General features: G+C 35.2%; 1 protein-coding gene across 4 annotated transcripts in view; it reads left to right on the top strand.

The window, feature by feature from the left end:
* Nucleotides 1-15,194, top strand: part of INPP4B (inositol polyphosphate-4-phosphatase type II B) — an 807,880-nt gene that overhangs the window by 427,566 nt on the left and 365,120 nt on the right. For all 4 annotated transcript variants that reach the window (XM_032857097.1, XM_032857105.1, XM_032857119.1 and 1 more), the window contains exon 4: nt 13,060-13,269. In XM_032857097.1, coding sequence (XP_032712988.1) covers nt 13,179-13,269 — 91 coding nt within the window. In that variant the 5' untranslated portion in view covers nt 13,060-13,178. The remainder of the gene's footprint in view (nt 1-13,059; nt 13,270-15,194) is intronic.

The raw sequence follows: 15,194 nt of genomic DNA on the forward strand, positions 1-15,194 counted from the left end.
GCCATTCTTTATCTTTGTTTTTGTTTTATATCTCTAGGATTTGCATTTGATCATTTCCAGTAGTTTCTATCTCTGCTAAAAGTCTCCATCTGATCATGCAAGTTACCCATATTTTTTAAAAGATTTTATTTATTTATTTGACAGAGAGAGAGAGATCACAAGTAGGCAGAGAGGCAGGCAGAGAGGCAGGCAGAGAGAAGGGGAAGCAGGCTCCCTGCTGAGCAGAGAGCCAGATGCAGGACTGGATCCCAGGACCCTGAGATCATGGCCTGAGCCAAAGGCAGAGGCTTAACCCACTGAGCCACCCAGGCACTCCATCCACATTTTCCAGTAGAGTCTTTGGTATATTCTATTTCTAATAGTTAGAACATTGGGGCCATATATGAATCTGGTTCTCTTGATTGGCTTTTTTTTTCTCCTTTTCTGTTAACTGTTTTTCTTTGTCTTCATCTTCATCTTTGTGTTCATCTTCTTTGTGTGGTGTATAGGATAATACAGTATGAAATAAATAGTACTTATGCCAGGAAGTGAGAATTTCTCTTTTTCTATTAAGTCTTTAATTTGAGTCAACCTAGTCAGTAACTGACCTGGGTTTGGGTTTTGTTGTTGGTATGGCTACCTTCAGTGCATCACCAGTTTCAAATTACTCAAGCACTCATTTGTACTTAGAGTGGCATTTGAGTGGCTGGAGACTTTGTTCTCTACTCTCCATTTCAGGCTTTTCCTCATAGCTTCTACCTAACAGAGGTTTGGTGTTCATGCTTTTATGCCTCCCCCTGTAGTAGGCTGCTACTACTAGTTGTCCATTGTTTGCTGGACTGGTAGTTGGGATTAGAGACATTCTCTGTTGTACTATTTCAGCCTTGACTTTAGGCAAAATCTGTATTCTTGGGTCTTAGGGATAAGGCTTTCTCAGTGGTCCCGTCCTTCTCTTAGCAATAGAGTATCAGAGGATCTCTGATCTCTCTGTAGCTCTCTTGACTGCAATGAATTTTCACTTGTGCCCTGATGACAACAGTCTGCAGTTTTTGTTCTACAGGGAGAAAGATCCAAGTGGTGTGTCTTCAGAGACTGCCAGCTTCCCTCTCACAGGCTTGAATCACCAATGGATGCTTTATCCAGATTCCCGATTTGTTTCCAGTCTTTCTCCTGAGCATCTAGTGAGGATAAACAAAAGTCTGTTAGTGAATGCAGATTACCCTTGAGTTTATGGCTTCAAGTATCTCTGGACTTTGATAGTAGCCCACTCTTTACTTTCAGTAAGTCATTAAATATTCTGGCTGAATTCGTATGACCAGCTTATGTGAGGCCTGACATCTCTTCTTCTGTGAAGGGAAGCTCTGTTCCATGAAGGCATTTACTTTTTCTTAGATATCAGGCTAGTTGGTTCCTCTGAGACTGCTGCTCTCAGAGTAGTTAAGGAAAAGTTGTGATTTTTATATATTCAGCTTTTTCTTGAGTTTATAGTGGGAATAATAGTCTTTACATTTTTGTATATTCTAAACTGAAGCTGAAATTTCTGCATTACAAATAAATTTTCCTAGTATATAATTTGTTACCTCACTTTTTATGGTATCTTTTACTTATAGAATTTTTTTATTTTAATGTAGTCAAATTTATTAATATTTCCTTTATATACTGTGTTTCTGAAGTCAGGTTGAGAAATTTTTTGCATTCCATAATTCATAAACATGCCTTACTTTTGAATGAGAAAAAATTAGGGCATTGGGAAGAATATCCTCAAGTTTCTCTTTATACTTTTCAAATCATGCCTCATTTTATCTTCACACCCCCCTTCCTCTCATTACAGCAGATTATATAACTTAATTTTTTTCTTGCCCCATCAATCATCTCCCTTTCTCCTTAATCCTCAATTTCTCTTTTGTTTTTCTGGCCATGTCCTTTCAGCATTTATATATGCTCAAGTATCCCCCTTCTTTTTAAGAAAAGCCATCGCTTTTTTTCTGTATTATTTTCTCCAGTTTTATTGAGAGAAAATTGACCTACATCATTGTATAAGTTTAAGGTGTAGAGCATGATGGTTTGATTTATATATATTGTGAAATAATTACCATGGTAGACCTAACATCCATCTTCTCATATAGATACAATAAAAATAAAATAAAATAAGAAGAAAAGAAACTTTCTCCTTATAATGAGAACTCGTAGGATTTACTCTTAACAGCTTTCCTATGTATTGTATATCAGTTTCAGCTGTAGTCATCATGTTGTACATGATATCGCTAGTACTTTTTTATCTAATAACTAGAATTCTTTACTTCCTGACCACCTTCCTCCAATTTCATGACCCCTACCCTCTGCCTCTAGTCACTGCAAATCTGATCTTTCTCTCTATGATAGTGTGTGTGTGTGTGTGTGTGTGTGTTGTTTGGATTCGAGATATACATGAGATCATATAGTATTTGTCTTCCACTGACATTTCACTTATAATGCTTTCAAGGTCAATCCACGTCATCACAAATGATAGGATCATCTTATTTTTTTGTGACTGAATAACATTCTATTGTATATATCGTTTCATAATTTATTTATTTATTTATCTGTTTATGAACACTTATGTTGTTTCCCTGTCTTGGCTATTGTAAATAATATTGCTATGAATATGAAGGTGCAGATGTCTTTTTCAGCTAGTGTTTTTATTTTCTTTGGATACATTTCAGAAAGTTGAATTGCTAGATCATATGGTAATTCTACCTTTTTTTTTTTTCTTAATTGAGGATCCTCCATACTGGTTTCCATTGTGGCTATACCAATTTACATTCACACCATTAGTTCCCACAAGGGTTCCCTTTCTCCACATTTATGGCATTACTTGTTATCTCTTACCTTTTTGATGATGGCCATTATAACAGACATGAGGTGATATCTCATTGTGGTTTTAAATTGCATTTCTCTAATGACTAGTGATGTTGAGCATTTTTTCATTTACTTATTGGCCTTTTATATACCCTCTTTAGAGAAAGATCTGTTCAGGTCCTTTACCCATTTTTTTATATTGGATTATTGTTGTTTTTTGATGTTGTATTGTATGGGATTTTTACATATTTTTAGATATTAATCCCTTTTCATATATTTGGTTCACAAATACTTTTTTTCCTATTCTATAGGTTATCTTTTCACTTTATTGATGGTTTCTTCTGCTGTGCAGAGGATTTTTAGTTTAATGGAGTCCCACTCATTTATTTCTGCTTTTGTTGCTTATGCTTTAGGAGTCATATCCAAAATTCCATTACTAAGACCTACATCAAGGAGCTTTATTCCCATGTGTTCTTCTAGGAGTTCCATGGTTTCTTACATTTAAGTCTTTATAATCCATTTTAAGTTAATTTTTGTGAATGGTGTAAAATAATGGTTAAGTTTTATTCATTTTTAAAATTTATTTATTTATTTGAGAGAGAGTGGGGGAAGGGGCAGAGCAAGAGAATATCTAAGCAGACTCCCTCTGAGTGTGGAACCCAACATGGGGCTTGATCTCACAAGCCACAAGATTAGGACCTAAAACAAATCTGAGAGTCAGAGCTTAACTGTCAGAGCCACCCAGGTGCCCCAAGTTTCATTCTTTTACATATGAATATCCAATTATCCCATCACCATATATTGAAAAGACTGTGTTTTCCCATTGAGTATTCTTGGCTCCCTTGTCAAGTATTAGTTGACCATATATGCTTGGATTTATTTCTGGCCTTTTGATTCTGTTCCATTGGTCTATTGCTTTGTCTTTACATTACCACACTGTTTAGATGACTATATCTTTCTAGTATAGCTTGAAATCAGAAAGTGTGACATCTCCTACTTTGTTCTTCTTGGGATTTCTGTGATTATTTGGGGTCTTTTGTGGTTACGTCTATGTTTTAGGAGTACTTTTTCTTTACTTTGGTAAAGAAAATGCCATTGGAATCTTGATAAGAATTGCGTTGAATTTATAGATACTTTTGATCGTATTGATATTTTAGCAATATTAATTCCTCCAATCCATGAATATGGGGTATCTTTCCATTATATGTGTCTTCTTTAATTTCTTTCATCAATGTCTTGAAGGTTTCATAGTAGAGAAGTTTCACCTCCTTAGTTAAAGTTACTCCTAAGTATTTTATTGTTTTTGATGCTATTTTAAATGGGATTTATTTATTTATTTATTCATTCATTCATTTTTAGAAAATTCATTGTTGGGGCACCGGGGTGGCTCAGTCAGTTAAGCATCTGACTTTTTTAAAAAGTTTAATTTTATTTCTTTTCAGAATTCATTGTTTATGCACCACACCCAGTGCTCCATGCAATACATGCCCTCCATAATACCCACCACCAGGATCACCCAACCCCCCACACCCCTTCCCTCCAAAACCCTCAGTTTGTTTCTCAAAGTTTGACTCTTGATTTTGACTGAAGTCATGATCTCGTGTCCTGGGATTGAGCCAGAGTCAGGCTCTATGCTCAGCATGGACTCTGCTTGTCCCTCTCCCTCTGCTCCTCCCCCAACTCTATCCCCCCCAAATAAACAACTAAATATAAACTTTTTAAAAAATCAATGTTAGTATATATAAACACTACTGAGTTTTGAGTGCTAATTTTGTGTCTTGCAACTTTAATGAATTCGGTATTGATTCATCGATTAGATATAACAGCTTTTTGGTTGAGATTTTAGGATTTTCTATTTATAAAATCATGTCATCTGCAAATAGTTTTACTTGTTCTTTTCCCATTCTGATTCCTTTTATTTCCTTTTCTTCCTGATTGCTCTAGCTAGGACTTCTAGAACTATGTTGAATGGGAGTCACGAATGTATGCAGCTTTGTCTTATTCCTGATTTTAGAGGAAAGTTTCAACATTTCCCCATTGACTATGATGTTAACTATGGGATTGTCATTTTTTGTTTTTATTGTATTGAGTTGTGTTTTTTCTATGATTAATTTGTTTAAGAGTTTTTATCATGAATGGATTTTAAATTTTGCAAATGCTTTTTCTGCACCTGTTAGATGAAATTATGTAATTCTTTCCTTTAATTCTACTAATGTGATCTGTTACATTGATGGATTTGTATATGTTGAACCATCCTTGCATCCTAAGAATAGATCTTACTTGGTCATGGTGTATAATGTGCTGCTGAATTTGGTTTAGCTAATGTTTTATTGAAAATATTTGCATCTATAGTTATCATGGAAATTAGCCTGTAGTTTTCGTTTTTAGTATTGTCACTTCTGGGTTTGGTATTGGGATAACACTGGTCTTATAAAATGAGTTTGGGAGTATTCCCTCCTCTTTAAGTTTTTAGAAGAGTTTGAGGAGGATAGGAGTGAATTCTTTAAATGTCTGGTAAAATTTACCAGTGAAAACATCTGGTTCTGGACTTTTTTGTTGTTATTGGGGGACTTTTGATTACTGATTCAAACTTTTTTACTAGTAATTGGTCTATTCATATTTTTATTCTTATTTGTTCAGTCTCATTAAATTGTATGTTTCTAAGAATCTTTTTCCATTTCTTCTTGGTTTTCCAGTTTATTGTCATACAGTTGGTCATTATGATCCCTCTTTCTTTTAAAAGATTTTATTTATTTATTTGAGAAAAAGAGAGAGAGATAAGAGCATAGAGGAGGGGCAGAGGAAAAGAGAGAAGGAGAGTCCATTGAGCAGGGGGCCCGATGCTGGGCTTATTCTCAGGACTCTGGGATCATGACTTGAGCCATAGGCAGATGCTTAACTGACTCAGCCACCCACGCACTCTCATCATGATCTCTTATGGTCCTCTGAATTTGTGTGTTATCAGGTATAGTGTCTCCTTTTTCATTTATAATTTTGTTGATTTGGATCCTCTCTCCTTTTTCCTTGTTAGTCTAGCTAGGAGTTTGTCAATTTGTTTACTTTTTGAAAGAACCAACTCTTAGTTAATCTTAGTTAACCAACTCTTGGTTAACCTTTTCTATTTTTTTTTTTTGTTATTTATTTCATTTGTTTTTGCTCTAATATTTATGATTTCTTTTATTACAATAAATTTGGCTGTTTGTTCTTCTTTTCCTAGTTCTTTAAAGTACAGTTTAGGTTGTTTATTTGGTATATCTCTTGCTTCTTAATGTAGGTATTTCTGTGAACTTCTCTCTTAGAACTTCTTTTGCTGCATCTCACAAGTTCTAGTATGCTGTGTTTCCCTTTTCATTTGTCTGAAGAAACATTTTTATTTCTCCTTTAATTTTTTCTTTAATCATAGGCTGTCAGGGTAGTGTTGTTTAATTTCCATGTGTTCCATGTGTGAATTTTCCAGTTTTCCTCTTGCTTTTTATTTCTAGTTTCATGATGTTTCAGTCTTAGTCTTCTTGAATTTGCTAAGACTTATTTTGTGCCCAAACACATGGTCTATCCTAAAAAATGTTCCATGTCATCTTGAGAAAAAAAAAAATTTTGCTATTGTTGGGCATAATGTTCTGTATATCTCTGATGATTCCATTTGGTCTGTAATATTGTCCAAATCCACTTTGCTCCTCACTGATTCTCTGTCTAGATGATCTGTCCATTGCAGAATGTGGGGTATTACAGTCCCAAACTATTATTGTAATTTTGTTGATTTTTCCGTTTAGCTTTGTTTTTGTTTTGTTTGTTTTTGATTTAGCTTTATTTTGCTTTATATATTTAGATGTTACAGTATTGAGTGTATACAATTGTATTTTCTCTATGTATTGATCTGTTTATCACCATATAATGATCTTCTTTGTCTCTTTTTACCATTTTTAATTTAAAGTCTTTTTTGTCTGATAGAATTATAGCTACCCCTGCTTTATGTTGGTTATCATGTTCTTGAAATGTCTTTTTCCATCCCTTCATTCTCAGTCTGTCTTTAAGGCTCAAGTGAGTCTCTTGTAGACAGCATATTGATAGATCTTATTTTTTAAAACCATTCAGAAATTCCGTGTCTTTTATTGGAGAATTTAATCCTTTTTCATTTAAAGTAATTATTAGTAAGTGAGGGCTTATTTTTGCCATTTTGTCAATAGTTTTCTAGTTGTTCTATAGTTCTGTTGTTCTTTGTTTTATGGTTGTTGTTTTATCTTGTCTTTTTTGAGTTTTGTTTTTTTGGTATTTGTATGCTTTGAGTTTTTTGTCATATTATTTTGAGTAATTACTACAGGATTTCTCCTTATGGTGGAAAATCTTAAAAGATCTTAAACTTATATTTTAAGCTTAAATTTAAAAATATATTTTAGAAAAATCTGAATACCTTAAACTTATAACACTCTAAACTGATAACAATTTAACTTCAATAGAGTTTTTGAATTAACACTTTTACTTCTCTGCCACCTCACAGTTTAGACTATTGCTGTTACAATTTACATGTTTGTTTGTTTTTTTAATAGAGTTCCTAATAAGAGATCATTGTAGTTATGATTCTTTAGACTACTTTTTTTTAACTTTCTAATTAGGATTGTAAGTGAATTATAAACCACTATTACCAGATTGTAGAATTTATCTATGATTCTATATTTACCATTAAATCTCTGGTGAGTTTTACACCTTTTATATTTTTTATGATCTAAATTAGTTTTCTTTTATTAAAAAGATTTTATTAATTTATTTTTTGTGTGAGAGAGAAAGTGCATGAATGAGGAAAGGGGACAGAGAAGATGCAGACTCCCTGCTAGGCAGGGAGCTCAAAATGGGGCTTGATCCCACGGTTCTGGGATCATGACCTGAGCCAAAGGCAGGTGCTTAATTGACTGAGCCCCTGGGGTACCCAATATATATATTTTTTAAACTTTCATTCAAAGAACACCCTTCAGCATTTCTTGTAAGGCAGGTCTGGTGGTAATAAATACCCTCAGCTTTTGTTCGTTAGTTAATTCTTTTTCCTTCCTTTGTTTCTGAAGGATAGCTTCACCAGGTATAGAATTCTTGGTTGATAGTTATTTTCTTTCAATATTTTGAATATATCATTACATTCTCTCCTGTCCTGAAAAATTTCTGTTGAGAAATCTACTAATAGTCTAATGGGGGTTCCCTTGTATGTAACTTTTCTCTTTTCTTTTGATGCTCTTAAAATTCTTTCATTGTCTTTGACTATAGACAATTTAATTATACTGTGCCTCAGTGTAACCCTATTTAAGTTTAGCTTTTTAGGACGTTCTGGGCTTCATGGATCTGGATGTCCATATCTTTTCTTTTCCCCAGATTCAGGAACTTTTCAGCCATGCTACTTCACACATATATAACTTTTTGTCACTTTTTCTTTCTCTTTTCTTTCTGGCATTTTCATAATGTGCATATTGGTTGTTTTTTTTTTTTTTTTTTTAATTCTCTACTATAAGTAGGCTTCCTTCACTCTTTTTTATTCTTTTTTTCTTTTTCCTTCTCTGGTAATTTTCAAAGTCTTATCCTTCAAGTGAGTGATTTTTTTTTTTCCTTTCTTTCTTTCTTTTTTTTTTTTGCATGTTCAGATTCTTTTAAAACTCTCTATTGAGTTACTCAGTTCGGTTATTGTATTTTTCAACTCTAAAATTTCCATTTAACTGTGTTTTTTTTTTTTTTTTGATGGTAGCTATTTCCTTATCTAACTTCTCATTTTGCTCATGCATTTTTTCTAATTTTATTTAGTTGTGTGTCTGTGCTTTCCTGTAATTCACTAAACTTCTTTAGATGATTGTTATGAAATCTTTATTTGACAGTTCATAGATCTCCATTTATTTAGGGTCAGGTATTAGAACTTTATTAATTTCCTTTGGTGATGTGGTGATGTTATATTTACCTGTTTTTTTGTGTGTGTGTTTGAACTTTGTGTCCTTATTAATGCTATTTGTTTATTTTAATAATTAAGCTCCTCTCCTAAACTTACAAATTTTCTTTGGTAGAGACAGCTCTTCAACAGTCAACTCAGTTTGGGTTTCTGGGTTTGTCTTCTGGTAATGTCCTTGGGCAGGTGGGGCCTGCTATTATGGTCTTTTGGGGGGGCAAATTCTGAAGGGAGTGTCTGGGTGGGTGCCACTGTCTGAAAATATTTTTATAGTATTATGGGCTTGGTTTCCTACCCAACTGAAGCTGTAGGATTGGGTTCCATGCTTGCTTGGATTCTCTGGTGAGGTTTACTGGATGGTCAGGACTGGGTTCAATATTTGATAGTGGGTAGAGCTATGAATTGACTTCCCTGGCCTGGCAGGGCAGTAGAATGGGACTCTGGACCTGTATAATTTGTTTGGGGACCTGAATCAAGCCAGAGTGTGCACTGAATTCCCTGGTCAGGTGAGGTAACTAGTTTTGCTCTACAGGTAGGGGAAGTCACAGGCTGTGCTCTCTGTTCAAGTGCCACTGTATATTGGGCTGTTGAATGAGCTAGGCAGATTTCCCCATGCTCTGGTTAGGTTCCTTGGTTGGACAGACTGAAAGTTGTATTAGAGATAAGTGGGGTTACAAATTAGATTCTCTGCCCAGGAGCAGTGGGAAAAGCAGCTCTGAAGCCATAAAGCTTTTTTTGTTGTTGTTGTTCTCTTAACTCAAGACAACCCCCACCCCAAGTTCCCTGACTAAACACAGCACGGCCACTAAGTTTGTTCTGCAAACTATTGGCTCTGACTGTCCACCTCTCAGCTGGAGTGCCATGGGTCTACACAGCTTCCGGGAATTGCCAGGCCTTCAGTTTGATGGAGCTGGAAGACAACCTCTACAGTATATCTCAGCTCCCTTGACTAGGCAGTAGGGGGAGGGGCTGCTCTATTTACTCTCAATTTCCCAAACAGGTTCTCTGGTTGAGAGGAATGGGAGCTAACCTCAGCATTGTCTGTGAATTAATCCCCTTGTCTCTGTGTAACACTGGAACACTTTATACTGGCTTTGCTCTGGGGGTGATCAGCTTTGTCTGCCAGACTCTCAGCTTGAGTACCTTAAGTCTATTAATCTTCCAGGAGGTGTCATCAGAAGATATTCTTGGCTCCCTTGCTTGGGCAGAAAGAGAAGGTACTACTGCAAGGTAGACTTAATTTCTCAGATAGGCTTTCTGGTTAAGAAGGGCTGGGAGCTACTTTCTCTTAATTTAATGACCTTGTTTACTTGAGAAACACCCATTAAATAGAATGATGACATTGTTTCCTCAGTTGTTCTTCTCTGCTTCTCCTGTCACTGCCAGTGCCTTTACTAGCTCATTTCTCTTCTTGCTCCCCTGAATGGTTTTGCGCCTTAAGGTTCAATCTTCAGTCATCCTTTTTTCTCACTACATGCACTTGCTTTCAGTGACTTTATGCATATCTTTGATTTCCACTATTAGTCGATGATTTCTAAAAATATACTTTTTGAGCCTTAATATCTCCCTTAAAATCCAGACTCATGTCTGTTTTCTGAATGAAAACTGTTTTCTGAATATTTTAAGACATTTCAAAAACCACACTGTTAGAACTAAACTCATCATCCTTTACTAAAATCCCTCCTTCTTTTTACTTCCAGATAGTTTAGTAGTCCATAACTTACTGGTTTTTACCTGAAATTCCTCTCTTTCATCATCTCAATTCTGAAGTGCTTCTAATTCCATTTCTAAGGCTAGGTAATTCCACTTAATAAATAGCCCTTTACCCCATTTAATAATTTTCTTTGGAATCCAGATTCTCTTCTCTCATCATCTGTTTCTATTTTGACCTAGATTCTCTTTATTATTTTCTTTTCCTAGAATATTAAAATAATCTCCAAGCAAGCTTGTTTCCTTGTTAAGTTTCCACCTTCTAGTACATTCTCTACTTTGACATCCAGTAAACTTTCTAAAAATCAAATATAATCATGTCACTCTCTTACAATAGGTATATTTCATGTGGCTTCTTTTTGCTCTAAGAATTAAGTTTAGTCCTCTAGTTGACTTTTTAAAATATAATTGTGGGGAAAAATAATAAAATAAAATATATTTGTGGTATGTAAAAAATAAATCTATTCTTGTGCATGATCTCCCAACCAAAAAATTTCCAAATAGACAAAGAAAAGGAACTATTGTACTTAACCATAACTGTAGGTAAATGCTGTATTTACCACCAAGAAAATGCAGTGGTTTTCTAGAGCTTTTCTAGTAACATAACTGATTCTTTCTGAGGAATGTCCCTTGTTAGTAGGTATCATATATGAAATTTTTCCTCAGATGCAACAAAGGTAGAATGAAAATGATTAAAATCATAACAGGTTGTCATATGATCCATTTCTTATGTATTTGGCTTCATTCTCTGTGAAACTGAATTTATTTTTCAGTTTTGAATGACTGAGATATACCTGTAAGGAGACCATGTTAGTGTTTGTAGGCATCTTCAGTCCTCTCCATCCACCCAAAAGTGCACACTCACTCACAAAGAGAGTTTACATTTATTTTATGAATTATTCATCATAGTGTGCTGAGCCATTGTTTTGCTAGGATTTACCCATATTGCCTTATTTAGGTTTCCTTTTCAATTTTTAAGATAACTGATCAAGATTAGGGATTGAGTTTTTGGTGAAGAAGTATAAGGAAGTTAACAAAGTCCTTGTATCCAAGTCCCACATGCATGGCAGTCTTCCACAGATATTATCCCACTAATGCTAATGAATTTGTCATAGAATATGGTTCCATGAATATGTGTCTGTCCTTATCAGAAGCAACTTCTAAATTTAAATAGAAATTAAAAAATAGAAAAAATAGAATTAAAAAAATAGAAAATAAAAAAATTGAAATCATTATCTTAATTTAAATTATAAATTTTCAGGGGTGCCTGGGTGGCTCAGTGGGTTAAAGCCTCTGCCTTCGGCTCAGGTCATGATCCCAGAGTCCTGGGATCGAGCCCCGCATCGGGTTCTCTGCTCAGCAGGGAGCCTGGTACCCTCTTTCTTTCTGCCTGCCTCTCTGCCTACTTGTGATCTTTGTCTATCAAACGAATAAATAAAATCTTAAAAAAAATATATATATATAGATAGATAGATAGGTAAATTTTCAAATTGATGGATTTGGTCTAATTGATAGCATATGGCCTTTTCCCAGGCTTTTAATTCTTGGATGTATCCTGAAAAACCAATGTGTATTTATCCGCAACTTTATTATAATATTTTCTAAAGATTCAAGATGCTTTCTGGATTTAATTTTTGCCAGATGATCTTTAAAAACCAGAGCAGAATTGCAAATGAAGATGCTTTGTTAAAACAACAAAGACTAAGGCTGTGGATTAGTGAAGTTGGAGACCAAATCATTATTCCAAACCAAACTTGATTGTTGCTATCTCTTTAAGCAACATTGGGCAGACATTTAAAGATTTTTTTATACATTTTAATTCAGGTGGTAACTTGACTCAAAACAACATTGATCTTTTTTCTAATTCATTCTTGGTCATGTATATCAGGCTAAATATCAAAATGAATTTGAAACTATTTGAGGCTATCTGCATAGGGTATTAAATTCTTGGAGAGTCTTTTTTCCCCATGCTGATTTTCATGTTACCATTATTTTCATTTCCCCTTGAGCTTTAGCTATTTAGAATTATGATTCATTCTTTTCACCATATACCCTGATCCTTAACCAATTAAAACTTTATCAGGCAGAGAAGCAAGAGAGTCTATGGATAATGATGAGGCTGGAAAATCTCTTGTACAACTTGTTGGCTCAAACTGGAGGAAGAGTATCATGCCAAATTATCTTTACGTGCTCATAATAATGTTCTAACAAAGGTGGATGGAGACATGAGCATAAAGCATAGTTCTAATGGAAGGAATAATAGTAATATCCACCTTGGTAACACATGCTAATGTCTTGACAAGATGTTATCTGCTCTTGCTGCTAAATTTGATGCATATTAAGTTAGCAGCCCCTATTGCTATCTACTATTTTACAGAATGAACTAGAATGAAAGAATACAGCTTTCAGGATCTGCAAATCCCTCATATGATGATAAAATAATTGCATAGAGAATACCCATTTAAGTTAGAGTTTATGACACATTAAGTGGGTGGATTGATCTTAAAAATAAAATTGAGATAGGCAGGAAGGAATTTGTAGTTTCTACCTGTCTTTAATTATTTATACTGAACTCTGAAATAACTGAGATTTTTGCTTTTTCTATTTCCTAAATGCAGAATTTCAGAGTGGAATATAGGCCTTTAATGTGAAAAAACATCTATATTAAACCAGGAATCATTGTCAGTAACATTTGGACACAGAAATTTGGAAGATTAAATAAGTGTGAAAGTTGACCATGGAAATCAAAGAGGAAGGAGCATCAGAAGAAGGCCAGCACTTTCTTCCCACACCCCACGCAAATGATACTGGGGACTTCCAGTTCACAAGTAAGTGTATGTTCCCTTTTCTATAACTCTCTGAAAATGCAAATTAGATCAACTAAACACACATGTGTGTGTAATCATAGAAACCTTGGTTCTAACAAATGGCATGAAATTCGCTTTTTCTCATTTGCACTATTTATTTTATTATAGTGTGTCTATAATGTGCTTCTCATCTTTTATCTTTTTTTAAAGATTTTATTTATTTATTTGACAGAGAGAGAGAGAGATCACAAGTAGGCAGAGAGGCAGACAGAGAAGGGGAAGCAGGCTCCCTGCTAAGCAGAGAGCCTGATGCTGGGCTCAATCCCAGGACCCTGAGATCATGACCTGAGCTGAAAGCATAGGCTTAACACACAGAGCCACCCAGGCGCCCCATTATCTTGAGTGAGATAGATGATAGTCTATGAAATGGTTAAATATTAAATAGTAGAACCAAATTCTTGAATGTGTATTAAGGCATTAATAAATACTTTTTAAGTACAACTTGTATTTAGCATTTATATAATCTCATGTGAAATTATTATTTGGGGGAGGCGGCCAGGTGGCTCAGCTGTTGAACATCTGCCTTCAGTTCAAGTCATGATCCCAGGGTCCTGGAATCAAGCCCCACTTCAGGTCCCCAGCTCAGTGGGAAGCGTGTTTCTCCCTTCTCACTCCCCCTGCTTGTGTTCCCTCTCTCACTGTGTCTCTGTCTGTCAAATAAATAAATAAATCTTTTTTTAAAGGAATTATTCTTTTAACATAGAAATGTTCTCTTTAAAATCAAAAGCATGTAGGGGCACCTGGGTGGCTCAGTGGTTTAAAGCCTCTGCCTTCAGCTTGGGTGATGATCCCAGGGTCCTGGGATCCAGCCTGCATCTGGCACTCTGCTCAGTGGGGAGCTTGCTTCCCCCTCTTTCTCTCTGCCTGCCTCTCTGCCTACTTGTGATCTCTGTCTGTCAAATAAATAAATAAAAATCTTAAAAAATAAAAATCAAAAGCATGTAAGTTAAAAGCACTAGGGCACAACGGTTACCCTAGACATGTAGATTGTCACTGCTATACCTGAAAGCACTAAGTCACATAAATCAAACAAGCAAGATTTGCCAAGATTTGCATTTGGGCATTAGAATTGGTTTTTGTCCTGCTCAAGTAATTAAAATCATTGGAAAAATTGTGTTTTCTCTCATGCTTAAAATTCTAGAGTTTGTTTTATTTTTTAGTATGAATTGTGTTTTTTTCTTTTCAGAAGACTTTAATTTACATTATAAAAATAATCTTTAGAAAACAGTATTGGTTGGAAAAGCTTTCTAAGAAATTTGGTTGTCAAAGCTTACAGCAGTTGTTAATAACTTTAAAAAAAAAATCACACTACTTGAACAGAAATCGACCTAATGATTGTCACTCTCATCTCTATTGGAAAGTGTAAAATTTTTAACCATGGTATTGTTAAATGTCAACAGGAGAAAAAAATAAATGGTTATCATGCAAAACAGTGTTAACTCTGGGGATGCCTGGGTGGCTCAGTTGCTTAAGCATCTGCCTTTGGTTTAGGTCATGATCCTAGAGTCCTGGTATCCAGCCCCACATGGAGGCGGGGGTGGGGGGGGGGTGATGCTCAGTGGGGAGTCTGCTTCTCTCTCTGCCTGCATCTCTCTCCTGTTTGTTTGTTTGTTTTTGTTGTTGTCTTTTTAATGATTTTATTTATTTCTTTGACGGAGAGAGATAGCCAAGGAGGGAACACAAACAGGGGGCAGTGGGAGAGGGAGAAGCAGGCTCCCCACTGAGCGGGGAACCCATATGGGACTGAGCCACTAAGACATCCACCTATCCCATTTGTGTGCTTGCTCTCTCTCTTAGTCCCTGACAACTAAATAAAATATTTTTAAAGTGTTAACCCTGTAAATAAAAAATAGTTTTTATACAAAGAGGTAGTTCTAACAATGTAT

The sequence above is a fragment of the Lontra canadensis genome, unplaced genomic scaffold, assembly GCF_010015895.1.
Source record: "Lontra canadensis isolate GAN:19392208 unplaced genomic scaffold, GSC_riverotter_1.0 scaffold1, whole genome shotgun sequence".
Classification (NCBI taxonomy): Eukaryota; Metazoa; Chordata; class Mammalia; order Carnivora; family Mustelidae; genus Lontra; species Lontra canadensis.